The sequence below is a fragment of the Chamaea fasciata genome, unplaced genomic scaffold (genome assembly GCF_029207755.1).
Source record: "Chamaea fasciata isolate MVZ Bird 193981 ecotype frontalis unplaced genomic scaffold, bChaFas1.0.hap1 SCAF_6, whole genome shotgun sequence".
In the NCBI taxonomy this organism is placed as follows: Eukaryota; Metazoa; Chordata; class Aves; order Passeriformes; family Sylviidae; genus Chamaea; species Chamaea fasciata.
Genome location: NW_027094091.1, coordinates 23220292 through 23235855, shown reverse-complemented (window position 1 = coordinate 23235855; position 15564 = coordinate 23220292). Strand labels below are relative to the sequence as shown.

The window sequence follows — 15564 nt, the reverse complement described above, 5'->3', positions numbered from 1 at the left end:
GCTACTTGCTTGATTGAGCCACTGAACACCTCTGAAAATTTTTGAGAAACTTGAATGGACAATGAGAGGGTGGGTGCTTTGTTTGGTTTGCGGTTGTTTTTTAAAAAAGCTGCTAGACTTTTTCAGCAAGAACTCTCTGCACTCCTTACTAATCCTCCTTCCCTTCCTTGCCCTTTTCTTGTGCTTTCTCTCTAGAAATACTTGATTTTTTCCTTGTATGTATCTTATCCTTGTATATATTTTTTGTTTCAGTATTTCTAGTTCCAGTACCATTAGGGTCTTTTAACAAAAGTGCCAATCAAATGGAAATCCTAATTTTTCCCCTTAATCGCTGTTGATGAAAGGCTGTAGCAGCTGTGGCCAACATTCATATTCAGATTCATTTTGCTTGCTTTTAAGACCATAGTTAAAGAGTAATTTCATTGTCTGTTCCTAATTTATATTAACTTTCCTTGTTTCAATCATTTGTTTTGGTAAGTAACTGTTAGAGGCATGTCTTCTCTTCCCTTTCCTCCAAATGCCATGGTATAGTGGAGTAAGTAGTTGAAGTTTGAGGTGATCTGTTCCCTAACCCATCCTGTAAATATCAATGCTAACAACAGTGTCTTGTGTTTTTTTTTTCTTTTTCTTTTTTTTTCTTTTTTTTTTTTTTATCAATGTGCTTCTTCCTGTGTGAATAATTATGTGTCTAGAAACAGCCATGGAGTGATTTTGCTGTACTGAATGGGGGAAAGATTAATAGTGACATTTGGAAGGCAAGTATATTGTCAGATTTTAGAACCTTTACTACTATTACCCTTGTTTTTTGCATGGCAGTGGCTGTTTTCCCCTTTTATTTTTTCCATGAATGTCATTCATAACCTAGGCCAAAGTGAGTGGGGGTACTGCTAGGGAAGTCTAGCTCACAAACATGCTGCCTCTTCTGATCTTTCCACTTGGAATGGATTCAGTCTAAACTAGCAGGGCAACTGCCATGATATAACAAATAAGATGCCTGCACTGAATGAAATGCAGCTTGAGAAATATATATCTATATATATGCATGCCTCTTCTCAACTTCAGCCAGAAATACTATCGCTTCTTTGCAGGGAGGATTTAATTTCCCTTTGAGATAAGAAATAACATGATGGTGTACTTGATACTATTCTAATAGTGTTAAAACTATACTAATAGCACTGCCTCTATCTCTAGGACCTGCATGCAGCCACTGTGAACCCAGACCCAAGTCTGAAAGAGTTTGAAGGAGCAACATTACGCTATGCCTCTTTGAAGCTCAGGTACAATGACTTCAGAAGTCTCAGGGAAATGGCCAACTCCCTTCTGTGTTGTGCTGTAATTTTCATGTGATTTGAAGAGTGATTTTGTTTTTTTGTCTTTTCTTTTTTCCCCTATGTCACAGAAATGGTCCACAATCTGATGATGACGATTCTTGCAGCATCAACAGTGATCCAGAAGCCAAGGTCTGTATGAAGATCCACAATGATAGAGCAATTAAAAATCTAGCACTTGTAAGCATAAACCTGCAAGGTGCAGAATGTCTCCTAAGGTTTTGAAATTCAGTGTCCCCCTCCTCTTGGCACAATGTGGATTGACCATGCAAGACTAATTCCATCAAAGGAATTTGCAGATCTAAAGCTTCATTCAGTTGGGTCAGGAAAGTGTGACTTATTTTGAAATCACATAAGCTGGGAAATTGGATTTTAGAGCTCAAGATTCTACTGTCCAACTGCAATAACTCCTCTTGCACAACTAAGTGAGTGTCTGTGTGAGAGAGGGCTCTGTTTTTTATTCTCTCTGGTTGGCTTGCAGGGCATTCAGTGATAGAATTTGCTCTTTGTTTTTAGGTTTGTCCTTTTTTAAAGTACTCTTCCTTTTTTATATGTCTGCTTCAACTTACACCTCCTAACGAGGAGGTTACCTTTTAGAACAAGAAACTTCATGTTTTGGAAGAGAGAATGCAACCTACTTTGAGGATGCAGTTTTTAGAGAAAAATTAGACCATTATGTGATGAAGCACCATAATTAAATCAGAGTTTTTACTATTGTAATCTAAGGGTTTTGAGGAGAAAGGAGCAGCAGAAAGTTTTGAATGCTTGCCTATCTATCTCCAGATTTGTCTTGTTGATAATTTTACATTTTTACTGTTAAGGGTGTATATGATTCTCTAGAATTGAAAATCCAAGTAATTTAAAAAGGTATTTTGGCTGTGCCATACAGCTGCAGCAACTGACGGGGTCAGAAGCTACTTATTTGCAGTAACAAATATGTATGCAACAGAGTTGATAATTTTAATAGCATTAATGATATATTTTGAGAGAGAAAACAGACTGATCAGGGCACTAAATTTTCTTTGTCATCTTGATTATTTTGCTTGTGATGTTTAAATCAGATGTAAATGGTCATACTTTGCTTGGCCTGCTGGTAGTTTAAAAGCAAGGGTTTCAGCTGTGCTTATTACAATGACAAGCACTAAATTCTGAGCACAGTAAAAGGAGTTGAAGGAGTGAGGAGCATTAGGTTCCAGTCCTGAGAATGATAGAGTTGTTCCTTTCATGATGGGCCTTATGGTATTTGATTTGCATCAGCAGAGGCTGAGGGCAGAGCTGCCCAGTGCATCTGACTCTGCCCCAAGGACAGGGCAAGTTATGGCCATATGTCACAGGAATGGGAGGTGGTCCAAAAACAGCAGGGAAAATCTTCACCTGTGGAAAATGCTCTGGGATCTTTATTTCTCACATGGATGGGAGGGGTATGTGGTAGGTGGATTCCTTGCTAGTCCATTTTACCCCAAATATTGAGAACCTGAAAGAAGTCTGATAGGATTTGAAATTGATGACTTGGAAAAATCAGATATTTTTAGCCCTTCAGGCTCTCCCCTGCCATATTATGTGCCTTAACTCTCTTTGATTGAAACTCGCTTTTGTGTGGCAGCAAGCACAGATAAATACTTTTTCATCATTTCATCACAAGAGAAGGAAGTTTTTTTAGCTCATTAAAGATCTTAAAGCTATTCATGACAGTGGGCAGTACATTTGTGGAAAAAACAGCTTCTCTAGGGCATGTTTGGTGCTGTATTTCATAAAGGGAATCGTGCCACCTTGTGGAAAACTGTAGTAGTTGTCTTTCGCCTGTGTCAACTTCTACTAAGATTGAAGTGCCACAAAAATGCCCGTTTTGGGAAAAGCATGGAATATAATTCATGTAATTGTTGTAAGAAAAGTGACTTATGCAGCAACACATTCAAGCATTCATAATTGTCAGTAAAGAACAAATGTTTCTCTATGTATCATGTGCTTAAAAGATGCAGTTCATAGTTTCGTATCCGTGGTGTCTCAGTCAGATTGTCTGCAGAAGGTCATAAAGGAGAAGTGGAAAGAGGAGAATTATTACATCCAGCTTCTTGATTCCAGTACTTCCTTTTGGTAGAAATCTCTTGAAGAGATGGCTCATTGTGCTTGATGGGGATCCTAATTCTGTATGTGGAACATGCGCTACTAGAAATGAGTTTTGAATTGGTGCTTCTCAGGAGACAGATCATAACCTTCCTGGTTAATTTATAGAGCAATGTGTGCCTCCCTAATTGAGTTTCAAGGAAGGAAAAAGATGCTTTTACCAATCCCAGACTGTAAATTCTTCTGGGTTGTCTTTTTTTTTTCATTGTTATAAAATACAATGTCTCTATGTAAAAACGTGCTAAAGGTGCTAATTTTTTTCTTATGTCCATATATAGAAATGGATCCTCCTGGAAATCCTGTCACTGTACCTAGGAATGGATGAAAAATGGAAAGCCCATGTGACTGATTTTCTCTAAAACCTTTTCCAGATTGGCCTGTTTGGCCTGACATTTGGACATGCCTTTATTCTCTCCTTTTGTCTTCAAGCACAGATTTTCAAATTCCTTATCCATATTAGTCTGCTCAGCAATGCTTCACTTTTTGAGCCTCACCAATTTGGAGCAGTTTTAGCAATGTGCTGTTGTCTAAGAATGGGAAGAATGTATTAAAACCTTTGGAAGTCCTAGGCATTTACTCCAAAAGACAGTTTTCTACTTTAGAAATCAGTAAATGCTCTGGATCTCAAAGGAAGACAATGAGAGTTTATCTAAGAGAGAGAGCATCAGGAGATGTTGATAACAGGTATTTAAATTAATGATTCACATGTAGGTGAATGGAAACACATTTAGAGACATGGAAAGCAAGTTGGCAATGAATTTCTATGGATTACCTGGGCTTTAGGGTTTAACCAGATGGCCTTTGGTAAGCTGACTTGTGGCTGTTGTGAAAGTGGCCTGTAAATCAGTATAATCTGCCTAAGCACTGTCAAAATAATTTTACAAAATACTATGTGTTCCCCAGAGATTTAATATTCATATCTTGGCTGCTTTTCTTATTATTGAAGCAGGTGTATGTGTTTGAGGCATTGTGTTTTTTCTTCCTTCTGGTCTTTTCCAGAAGCAAATACAGGACTGCCTAGACACAGGATCATGTGTAAATAATCAACATGTATCCTTGGGGATGGAGATGAATTTAGTCTGAGAGGAGCTTTTGCCATGTCCAGCAATCCCAAGAAATTATTCTTTTCATACAGTCAGAGTAGCTTCTAAAATTCTTGGTGCAAGCAGGGAGTATTCAGCATTTTCCAGCAGTACACCTCAGGCTGCATTACAGTCTTCTCATGAGCTCACAAAATGCTGCAGAAAGCCTCAATTCAATTAATTTCAATTAATTAAATTTGAGGAGTTTATTCCTTCTTAAGTCTCTTTACAAAAGTAGATTAAATCTAAAGGAGAAATGGGGTATCTTCAACAGTTTCTCTTCTAAAGTGGTATTTTGGCTTGGTTTTTGATTAGTAATTTATTTCTTTCAAAACAATCTTTTGTTTTCATTCCCTAGGAAATAGCACTAGAAAAATCTTGTACCCATTCCTTTACTCTTAAAAGGGAGCCACAATATATAAACCCATGTATTAATTTCAAGTTTATTCTGAAGTGTTTTTTGTGGGGGCTTTTTCTGCCGTGGCTAGTCTTACTAACAAACTGATTCAACTGTAATTCACCATTCCACCTTTGCAGCTCCTGGGTAGCAATGGTGAGTGATGGGATGGCTGTTTCTAAACTGGTTTGTTGTTTCTGAATTTGGCTGTTTCCCATTAGCAGCATTAAGGCACCCTCCCATCTGTAGAGATGCTGCAGGTAAAAATGATAGAGGTGCTTGAAAATGTTCTACTTCAAGAGCAGTTCTACAAATAGCCAACTAAAGCACTAAAATTACATATCCTCAATGATTTATTTTTTAAATAGTCTTTTTCATATAGCGCATTAGACCTTTCAGAGAATGTGTTTGCTTATTTATCTCTGTGTATGGTAGTTATTAGTATTGACATCTGTTGTATCATTAGGTAAAAACTGCTAATATTGTGATGTGATGTACCTCATAATACAAATTTCCATCTAGAGGATATTTGCTTCCACCTTGTTCCTAAATGGAGTCTTGTTTAATCAAGTATGAAGATGAGTTCAGGGCAGAGGGAGATGTAGCATTTTTTCAAATCTCATGGATTTACTTTATAAGGACATACAGAGTTACAGTGTGGTTTTTGTTATATTACATGTAAAATATAAATATCTGGGATAATGTAGCTTAATTTTTCAAGCCATTCAAGAATATAATGAGATCCTTCAAAATATTACATGTCTTTCATTCCTAGGAATCCAATATATCTCTGGGATCTAATTAGCTGTGAACCTAATATGCACAATCAGGACATGAGTGCCTAAACAGTAGGAGGCATGTAGAGGAGAGATTTTACTTGTAGTCTCCCTTAGAAAAACACATCACAAAGCCATTCCTCATGTGAAAGAGAATGGAAGCTGCTTGAATATTTACCGTTTTTTACCAGGTTTGTAATGCAAGAATTAGGTCTTGAATTTGGGGGCATTATCAGGATTTGTTTTGTTAAGATACACTGTACAGAAGGTATGCACTGCGCTGTGAGATTTCTGCAGGATTGGGAAAAGAGAAGATAAATCCTAGGAACACCTTTGTTTCAAATCAAAACAAAATATCTTCATGGCCAGTAAAGTTCTAGTATTGACAGTGTCTGTGTCTGCCACAGATGTTTTGACCAGGAATTATTGTCGGGGTAGTAAGAACATAGATGCCAAATGCGTTACAGGAGGTTGAATCATGCAGGTGGGAGCTGTGTGGGTCATGCTTTGCCCTTGGAACAATTACTGCCTTTGCCATGAGTGGCCAGGTTGTGTGGACAGTTTAGGTGCATGCCAGTGATTACTGTCCTTGTGGGGAGGCAGCTTCCCTGGTTGCCAGTCAGGTGAAGTGACACTGGAGGCTGCCTTGCCTCTGGAATTGCAACTGTGGGACACCCAGTGTGCTGCTGTGGCCTCTCAGGCATGGGATACTAGGAAGTGCTGGCTATGTTTGAGAAAATATGAATATACCTATTTTTTAATTTTGGTTTTTTAAATGATGTTTTTTCTTCCATGGTGGTAGTTCCTATTGCTTCACTAGGTCAAAGTGCCAGTGTCATCTTCAGTACTTTTCTCATGGAGGTGCACAGTCCAGTTTTTCTTGGCTGGAGTCTGTGTACAGCATCTTGCTGTGTACAACCATATAACAAACTGTGGTGGTTCAGTAGAACACAGAACACCCCAGGCTGCTGATCTAAGCAATTTTTTTTTTTGAAGAATCTTCACTTTCTAATATTTTAATGTTGCTTATTTTAGTAGTTTTAAATCACAGTTTATTTACTGTTTTATGGTGCAACACAGTAAACCTTTCATGGGCCAGCAGTACTTTGTGTGTGGTTGTTGAAGGAACCCTCAGGAATGGACAGAAACTGGGAGAAGCAGCAGCTCATCATACTCATGTGCCACAGGCAAAAATTTTCTGTGGCTGTTCTGCAGAGCAATGGATTCTGTCAGCAAGCAGCTCCCAGTTCAGCACGGCCTGGGCTGATACTGCTGGCAGACCTCACTGTCAGCTCACCAGCATCTCTGCTAGTGCAGAGGTAATCACAGCTTGCAACCCTTCAAACTCCCCACTTGAGACCAACTATTTCACCTCCAAAACAATCTATGTAGCTTCTGTCAACTTCAGCTATAGAATGGCCTGTGGATTGTGAATTGCCTCTTGAATGTCTGTTCATCATATTGCTACAAAATGAACTGACGGATATTTTTGTATTTCTCTTCAATTATTTACATTACCTTGCCAGTTTAGGGCAGCTCAGGGAAATAGCTTGTTCTAGTTTGAAATGTTACAGTGTTTACCATTCCATGGCATGGATTTTTAATGAAAAAAAAGTGCTGTTTGTATTTATGTGTATATAAAGATATGTGTATTTATTTATGTTATATATTGCACATACACGTTTTGAAACCAGCATGATACAAACTTGGTGAGTTGTTTGTCTGTCGTGGACTAGCTAAAAGGTGCATGTATGGAGGAAGTTCATTTATAAAGCAATTGAAGTGGAACATTGAGTTGAATGACAGAGCAATATTTAGATAGCTCTAGCCACCATATATATTTATTTTTAGTTCTATTTCTAAATTTCAATTTAAAAAAAATGAGAAGTTTTCTTTGTCAAAATTTTCTGCATTTCATCCAAGAGAAAAGGGATAATATTTATCTCTTAAGAGATGTAAAAGTGTGAGATGTTCCATCCATCATAGTGCCATGTTGCACAGTTATGCATTATTCCATATGTTTGGAAATGATGACTCCATGGTGCTTCAAGGAGACAGCGAAACAGTAAATGGGTCCTCAAATGTAGGAGGTCCAGCAGGGCTCAAGATTTTTGGACTCTGGATTCATGCTGATTTGAGTCTTTTTTGAAAAGTGGGAATTGATGAATAGTGATTTAACTTCATTGAGTTTGGATCCTGTTGTAAACATAATTTCTGCAGAAATCAAATTACTTGTAATAATGTTGCTTCTAAAGAGACATGAAATTCTGACTTTAGTGAAGCTGGAAGGTTTTTCTCCATTGATTCATAAGCTGAAGAGTTCACTTAAAGGTTGGGAGCTCCTCAGGGGTTTTTTGTTTCTTTGTGCATTTTGATGGGATTTTTAAGATTTGATTATTCCCTTTGAAATTATGCACCACTGTACTAAATAAAGTACTGCTGTGGTGGCACTAGAAGCACTTAGATCTGTCAGCCTGAAGAACAGCCTGCATTGGGAAAGCACAGCATTTAAGGTTAAAGTTAACAAGTGCAGAGCATTAGTTTTAAAGAAATAAATGCACACATTCTTTTATGCTCTGTAAACTCCTGCAGGGCTTGTCTCTTCTGACAAAGCATATATGTATGTTTGTTGGGGTCATGTATGTGAGTGAATAGTGAAATCTGCTTGAGTTATCCTAACAGCTCAGTTACTCTGCAAGATAGACCTGAATTTGAACGTCCTTTATTAGTTTCTAGTGAAAAATATGACTGCTTTTTCTCAAATGAGGAAGCACAGATTTTATTTCACTACATTAAAAAAAAGACCTAACCAGCCTTAGCTCAAAGCAAAGTGCATAAACCCATCCTTTTAGGATCTGAAGTCAAGCTATCTCTAAAGCATCTAAAGTGAAAACCTGTTTGGGCTGTGAAGACTGGGGGAAAGAATGTGATTTTAATTTCTTCTTCAGAAGGGGGTGTTAGTAGAGAGTAGTAGTGTCCATTTTATTTTTTGCTCGGATGACTGGATTTTAAAAAGTCTTGAACCAGCACAATGTTCCTGCAACATTTTCTTGCCTTGATAGAGCAGATTTGACCTCTGGCTGTAAGCCAGGGGGAACCACTGAGACAGAAGTATTAAGCTCAAAAGAAGAGAGGGACTTTTTGTCATCCTACACATTGAAGTCTGCAGGTCTGGAAAAATGAGACTGTAGTGGCTTGGAGAATGAATAAGGGGCTGCGAGAGCAGAAAATTTGATACTGACCTCCTCTAAAGATGTAATTTATTATAAAGGTTATTTTATAGTATTTGTAAAGTCCCCATATTTAATTCTGGGGGAGTTTAGTTTATAATCATCTGCCTGAAATAGCATTTATTAGTGATTTCTGAATTCTGTTGTGACATGAGTATTTCTGTGCTATTTTTGTTTTTCGTGTGCATTTTCAGTAATTCAAGTAATACAAGATGAACTGCAACAGGAAGCTGGAGATGTTGAAAAGTCTTACTAGTATGTTTTTGATAAGGCATTTTGAATTTTTTTGTAGCTAAAAACTTTTATGTGACATCTGGGAGTATTTCTGTGAGAAAGTAGATGCACTGCAGTCTCTTCGTGTCAATTAAATGAAAGTGCTTGTTCATTAATTGCATAAGTTCTTTTTTTTCTCTTGTTACTCTATCTTTGATCTTCTCCAGTATTTTTATCTGAAATCAATGTAATCTTTCTTGCTATGTAGCAGGCAAATATACTGGAGCGTATTTCTTCCTCAGAATAGAAAGATAATATGTTATGATAATTGATCTTCCAAAACATAAAATAATATGATAGTTTTTTTTAATTTTCAAACTATCAAAGAAAACACAAGTGAAATTTCGAAGGTTATGTTGGCTGCATAATAAATGGTTAATTATGTGACCTACATGCTGTGTCTCAGGCACAAACCTGCTCAGTGGTCTGTGTGATAAAAGGCCTTATTAAAAATTGTAGTGATTTACGTATGTCTGCAAGGAGATATAACCTTTAAAAAGAAAAAATATACAAGGAAACAAGGGGAAACTGCTTAAAACCAAGTCCTGTGGGCTTGGAAGTAGAGAAGAAATAAGAACAGATTCAAAGCATCAAGGCAAACATACTCTTAATACAGATGTGTTCGTAGTGGCTGCCAACAGCTGTGTTATATGAAAAGCAATCTGTCTGTGGCCTTGTAATGTACATTAGTTTGTTGTTCTTTGTCATGACAGGTAGAAGAATTATAAAAGAAAGGCCTCATAAAATCAGGCCTGCTCTATTAAATTAATAGCTAGCCTACATCTCTTCTAAGTGTAGTTAAGCAATTTGCAAGTTCCCATGAGAATCAGTAAAGAAAGTATGTAAACAATACAAGAATAGAGAGGTTTGATAGACACATAAAATACCTTTTACTAACCAATAGAGTAATTGGCAAGAAAGCTATTAACCAATTAAAGTTGCAGACGAGGTCTGTAAAAACTGTATAAAATGAGTTGTGAAAATAAAGATTTGGCTCTTCCCTGCCTGAAGATAGTGGAGTCTCAGCTGACTTATTACACTTCTCAAACAGATGTTCTAATGAATTTTCAGCCGATAGTGGGGTTTTGTCTAGCCATGCCTTTATGTTCCATCCAGTTTCCAATACTACTCTGCCATCAGTCATGTGCACTTGATCTCTTGTGCTCTTTTTTGGAGGGGATTTTATTTGCTTTGTTTTTCTCGATTATTTTATTTTTATTTTCTTCAATGCTATGTGCTTAGCACTGCATGAGGCAACAGCTAGATGTGCGTTTTTTTATGGTTGGAACTTTGTCACAATTCTGTGTCCCTGCCAAAGCTCCTTTCAGAGTTCCTCTTGGAAAAGCTGCTGCAGAGCAGAACCCTGCTCTGTGGTGGAGGGTGTGCAATGCCAAAGAGCAGAAGTGTGATCTGTGGTTTGTTCATTTCTTCAATCCTAAAGTTCCCCAGCTTTAGGCAATGTTTTGGATCAGAACTGCCCTGCAAGAGAGGTTTACTGATCTGTACAGAGTTCAGATGACAGTATTTATGAGTTTGGTTCTTAGGTTACAGATTATTAACCCTGAAACCTTAATTGGATTTGCGACTATTTAAACATAGGTTCCCCAGAACTGTAAGACTGACCAGCAATACCTGTGTTTTCATTTTTGTTCACCTGTCTTTTCATGGGCTACTGTGTGAGAAGGTGGATTTTTTTTCCTCTATGTAATTTCTTTGCACAATGTCCTGTGTAGCCAGGCAGGAAATATGAATTCTCTAGTCAAGATAAAAATATGAGATTATTGACTTACCATGGTTTAAGAGACATTTTTTTCATTTGCTTTTCTTAGCCACGCAATATTTGTGGTGGTATCTTTGATCTTCCCAGTCCCAAATAGCAATGTTAGCACAGTATACCATTCCCAAATATCTTTCATCCTGCTGTATTTATAAACTTATTATGTTTTTCTTCAAACCTGTTTTTCTTTGCCCGCTCTTGAAAAAGAGTCTGGGGGCAAGCAGGCAGCCTGACCAGGCACAGAAAATCTTCTCTAAGAGAGAAAATAGACTACCGTGAGACAAAAGTTGGCATTGGGATTACTTTGAAATTATGACTGGCCGATAATTATTAATTACCACAAGTTATCCCCAAGCCTCAAGTAGACATGCATAACAAACTAGCATTGCCAGGAATGATGGTTTTACTGAGTTCATAGACTCTTACTGAAGAAAAAAAGCTACACTCTGTTTTTTAGCTTGCCTTGGTTTGCCTCTAGGTGTTAGTTCCAGAAGACAATAGAGTGCATTATCAAAGCTCTTCGGGGTCAAAGGAAGCACTTTGTCTCTTGACTTGTCAGTATCATTGGTGGGAGGCAGGGAACCATGATGTTGTGTTAATGTGTTAGAGTAGTAAGAAATTCTGCTGTCACACCTAATTCAGCCAGCCATGCTCTAAAAATTAGGTCATATCTGACTGGAGACACTAAATGGTTTGTTTCTGCTGCGTTTTGTGCTTTTTTTTTTTTTTAAGAGAAGTGAATCTCTATGTCAAATAAGGAAAGAGGAAAAAAGCAACCAACAATAAAGCACAAAGTGGATTTCTTACAATCCAGTTGCTGGCAATATGCAGAGAAGGCAGACATGCAGACATGCATGCTCAGACTTCCACCTCTCTCCCACTCCACAGGTGTGTGTTTATATACTTTGTTATACTGACACTGAGTGGACCCTGGTACGTGTCACATGTTACTGGGTTGTCCTATTTTCTAGTTCTGAAAATCTACGTGGAGGTCAACTATGTCTGCCGAGCCACATCAGCACATGTGTTCACTTAACCACAAAATACAAAGTTTTTGGTCTTTAGGTGTATTTTGAGCGGAAGAACGTTACTTTTATATATATACTGAGGTCCGTGCATTGCCTTGTGAGTAGAATGTTGAATCTTTTTAGGGTTTATTGAGAGGGTTTTGTTTGCAGTGAGTTTCTGGGAAATTGGTTTGATCTCTGAAGCCTTTCTGAAGCACTTTGTTTGGATTATGGTGAAGGGCTTCTCATGAAATACACGAAAACTTGTCAGGTGCCAGAAGCCAAGGCTTTCTCATGTCTGCCTCACTTGGAAGCGCCAAGCGGAAATAGAAGCAGGGAAGGAAGCCAGATTCTTCGCATGGAGGGTAATATGTGGGGTAGAGAAGGGTGTTGCAATCACCTCACTGTATTGTTCTGACAGTGGGCTGCATAAACACAGTGGATGCTGCCACCAGAGAATTTCAAACCTAGAATAAAAAAAGGCCAGGAAAACGAAAAAAAAAGCAAAACAGTTCACCATCTTTGCTAATAAGAGATTTACCTACTGTCAAGTTGAATATAGTCTTTCATCATTTTACGGCCTTCTTAAGATACACTCGGTTCAGTGCAAGGACTGTATAGGTTGGAGGGGCCTCTGAACAATCTGGTCTGGTGAAAGGTGTCTCTGCCCACAGCGGGGGGATTGGAACTAGATAATCTTTAAGGTCCTTTCCAACCCAAAGCATTCTGTGGTTCCATATTTGTCCTTGTGTTCATAAAGCAGCTAACAAGTTGCAGATGTGGTTGAGATGTGAAGAGCAACAAGGAAACAGTATGCTTATTGTATATATGTAGTTCTTCACCTCTCTTATGATTTAGAAAATGTTTCTGCTAGTGTTCTGCTATTCAATTTAATATTTAAATAAATACTTGTAAAAAAACCCTTTTTTCTGGTACAGTAAAAATCAGTATTTTTAAAGCTTGCAAAGATAAATATTTAATACTCCAGTGGTTATAGCAGCACTTTTAGCAAGATTCATGAGCATCTGATGTGCCTGAAACAATTCTGCAATCTTAAGATTAGACCACCTTAATAATTGCTAAAAAATGTTTTTTTAAGTATCTTGTGTAGCCCTGAAGTGAAGAGCACCCCTGAGTATTGACCCCTCCTTTTCCTCCTCTTTCATCTTCTCCTTTATGGCCCTTTAGAATGGAAAGTCAGCACTTTCGTGGGTTTCCAGCAGAGCTGGGTCAGGAAGCAGCAATGTGGGAGAATTTTCCCTTGTTTGCAAAACAAAACAAAACAAAACAAACAAAAAAAAATCCACAAAAAACCTGGAGGCATGAAAGGCTTTAATTTTTTTACCTACACTCATTAAATGGTTTTATGCAATTGCAGAGTGTGTTTGCTGTCTGATACCTGAGATAAGATGCATCATTGGAGTGGGTGCCAGAGGTACAGGAAGCAGGCTCTTAGGCTGGTTTTCCTGCTTGGTGGAGTGAGCCTGGATGAATGCATTGTGCAAACTCAAAGAAGTCTGAGGGTGGAGAGAAGTTTTAAAGGAAGAGAGTAACTCATTGATCTTTTTATCCACTGGTGAATTTTATTCTTCCCTTAGTTTGCCGAAGTTGACATATCATGCATATTTAAAATACCTTGGTGTTTTGGGGTGGGTTTTTTTTGAGGGCAGTTGTTCCCAAACGGCACACCAGTGATGGTGTGTGAGCTTGATCAACCCTCTGACTTCACAGCAGATTTTGGAAGGTGGAAAGTGAATATTCGGCTTTTGAGCTCTGAAGCTGATTTATTTGCTGCATCTTAAGAAGGATTGGTAACTGCAGCATGGGCCTGCTCTTTCAGCTCCTGGGCTGTGTGGCAGTGTGCTGCTGGAGGGAGCAGGGCTCCCAGCAGTCACCAGGAGCTGCCTTCCTTCCAGCAGCTCCCAGGATCATTGTCTGCTTTCCCGAGGACCCGCAGGATGCTGCCGACAGCAGAGAAAGCTGTGTGGCACAAAGCAGCACTGCTCAACCATGAATGTTGGTCTACTCTTGCTGAACCTTTAGGGACCATCTAAAGCATTTGTGGTGTCTGGCCAGGAGGTACAACAGTCAGCCTGTTGTGCCCATTGCTGGCGGTACACCCGTAGTTTGAGGTGTGACACCTGTAATGTTCTCTGGAAGAAGCCTTGGTCTTGTAGACAAACTCCTATTGACTTAGTGTGAGGTCTGTATTTCTCCCACCATAATTCCTGAGAGCAAAGGAGCAGGTTTTTTTGTTTTTTCAGAATTAACACTTTTTATTCTCTACCTTTGTAGGTGTAGGGTAGAGATGGTGCCATTCAATTTCTTCCATTTTGTTTTGTTTGCAGAAAGTACCGTATGTGCAAAAAAATGTTGCCTTGGCTTGTTCGGCCAACTGAGTCCTCTGGTTGGCTTAACATCTTCCTGCTAAAAAATGTATAATTAAAGTGTTTTATTTTAAAGGTAATTTTAAATTTCTTCTCAAAAAAGCCAACTTTCCTCTTATGATAGCATACCTTCTTCTTAGCTCTGAATTTGTTATTGTTTGCTACCATAGGTAAACTCACTATTGAAGTGATTGCTGTAATCCACGAAAAAGTGTAATTTTCTGGTTAAAAGCCAGACAGTAGATATCTCACAAGAGACATAATCCAGTTGTGTTTTCATTCTTTTCAGTTAGCTCTAGATTCTAGCTAAAATTTCAGTTCTACAATTCTACAAAATTTCAATCTATAGCTAGTTGTGCTTTTTCCTTTACTGTTTTTATATTTGTGTGCATCCTAATATTTACTGCTCTCTCGCTTCCTCCTTTATGTTAACAAAATTATTTTATTGGAAGGCATTAGTGTTACCTCCACAGACACCTTTTATAGCAAGTCATGTATTCTTTTCTGTTCTTTGAATGTTTTCACCTTGCCATTCATGCCAGTTTTCATGCCTAGTCATTAATTGGTTCTTGAACTTCCCAAACTACCACAACAAATTATATTTTCATTTACTTATCTTTGAGCATAAGCCCATCTACAAGGCCTTATTTTTTTTTCCCATTCTAGATGGAGACCTTTAACCGTAACTGCCTAGTTTCTGTTGTATGACAGATGTTTTTTGGTTTATTTTTAGTGCTTTGCTGTGCGATCTCTGGGCTGGGTAGAAATGGCAGAAGAAGATCTGGCTCCTGGAAAGAGCAGTGTTGCTGTGAACAATTGCATCAGACAGCTCTCTTACTGTAAAAATGACATCAGAGACACTGTTGGCATATGGGGAGAGGTAAGAACAGTGGGAACTTCTCCTCTTCTTGGAACGTCCCTCTTGCATCATAAAACATCTCAAAGGAACAATTCTGTAGACAACCATGTCCATGTTCTGTGTTTGGGATTTCACCACTTCAGCCTGGCACTGCCAAATGCATAAAAGGGTTCAGGGAAAAAGTTGACTTTTTTGTCAACAAACAGGACTGCTCAGGACCGCAGATGCCATGAAGAGGTCGCTTTTTTTTGTTTCATCTGTGCAAGTACACACCTGTCCAATGGCATTGCTGGGAACACAAAGGCCAGAATGTTGAAATTCAGT

The 15564-nt window shown here is 38.4% G+C and overlaps 1 protein-coding gene across 10 annotated transcripts in view; it reads left to right on the top strand.

The window, feature by feature from the left end:
- The window catches only part of APBB2 (amyloid beta precursor protein binding family B member 2), a 165942-nt gene that overhangs the window by 106845 nt on the left and 43533 nt on the right, over positions 1-15564 (top strand). For 8 of the 10 annotated variants that reach the window (XM_066185651.1, XM_066185652.1, XM_066185656.1 and 5 more), the window contains 4 exons: positions 693-755; positions 1192-1277; positions 1400-1460; positions 15115-15261. In XM_066185651.1, the coding sequence (XP_066041748.1) occupies positions 693-755; positions 1192-1277; positions 1400-1460; positions 15115-15261 (357 nt within the window). The remainder of the gene's footprint in view (positions 1-692; positions 756-1191; positions 1278-1399; positions 1461-15114; positions 15262-15564) is intronic. The other 2 variants (XM_066185661.1, XM_066185660.1) reach the window with 1 other exon arrangement.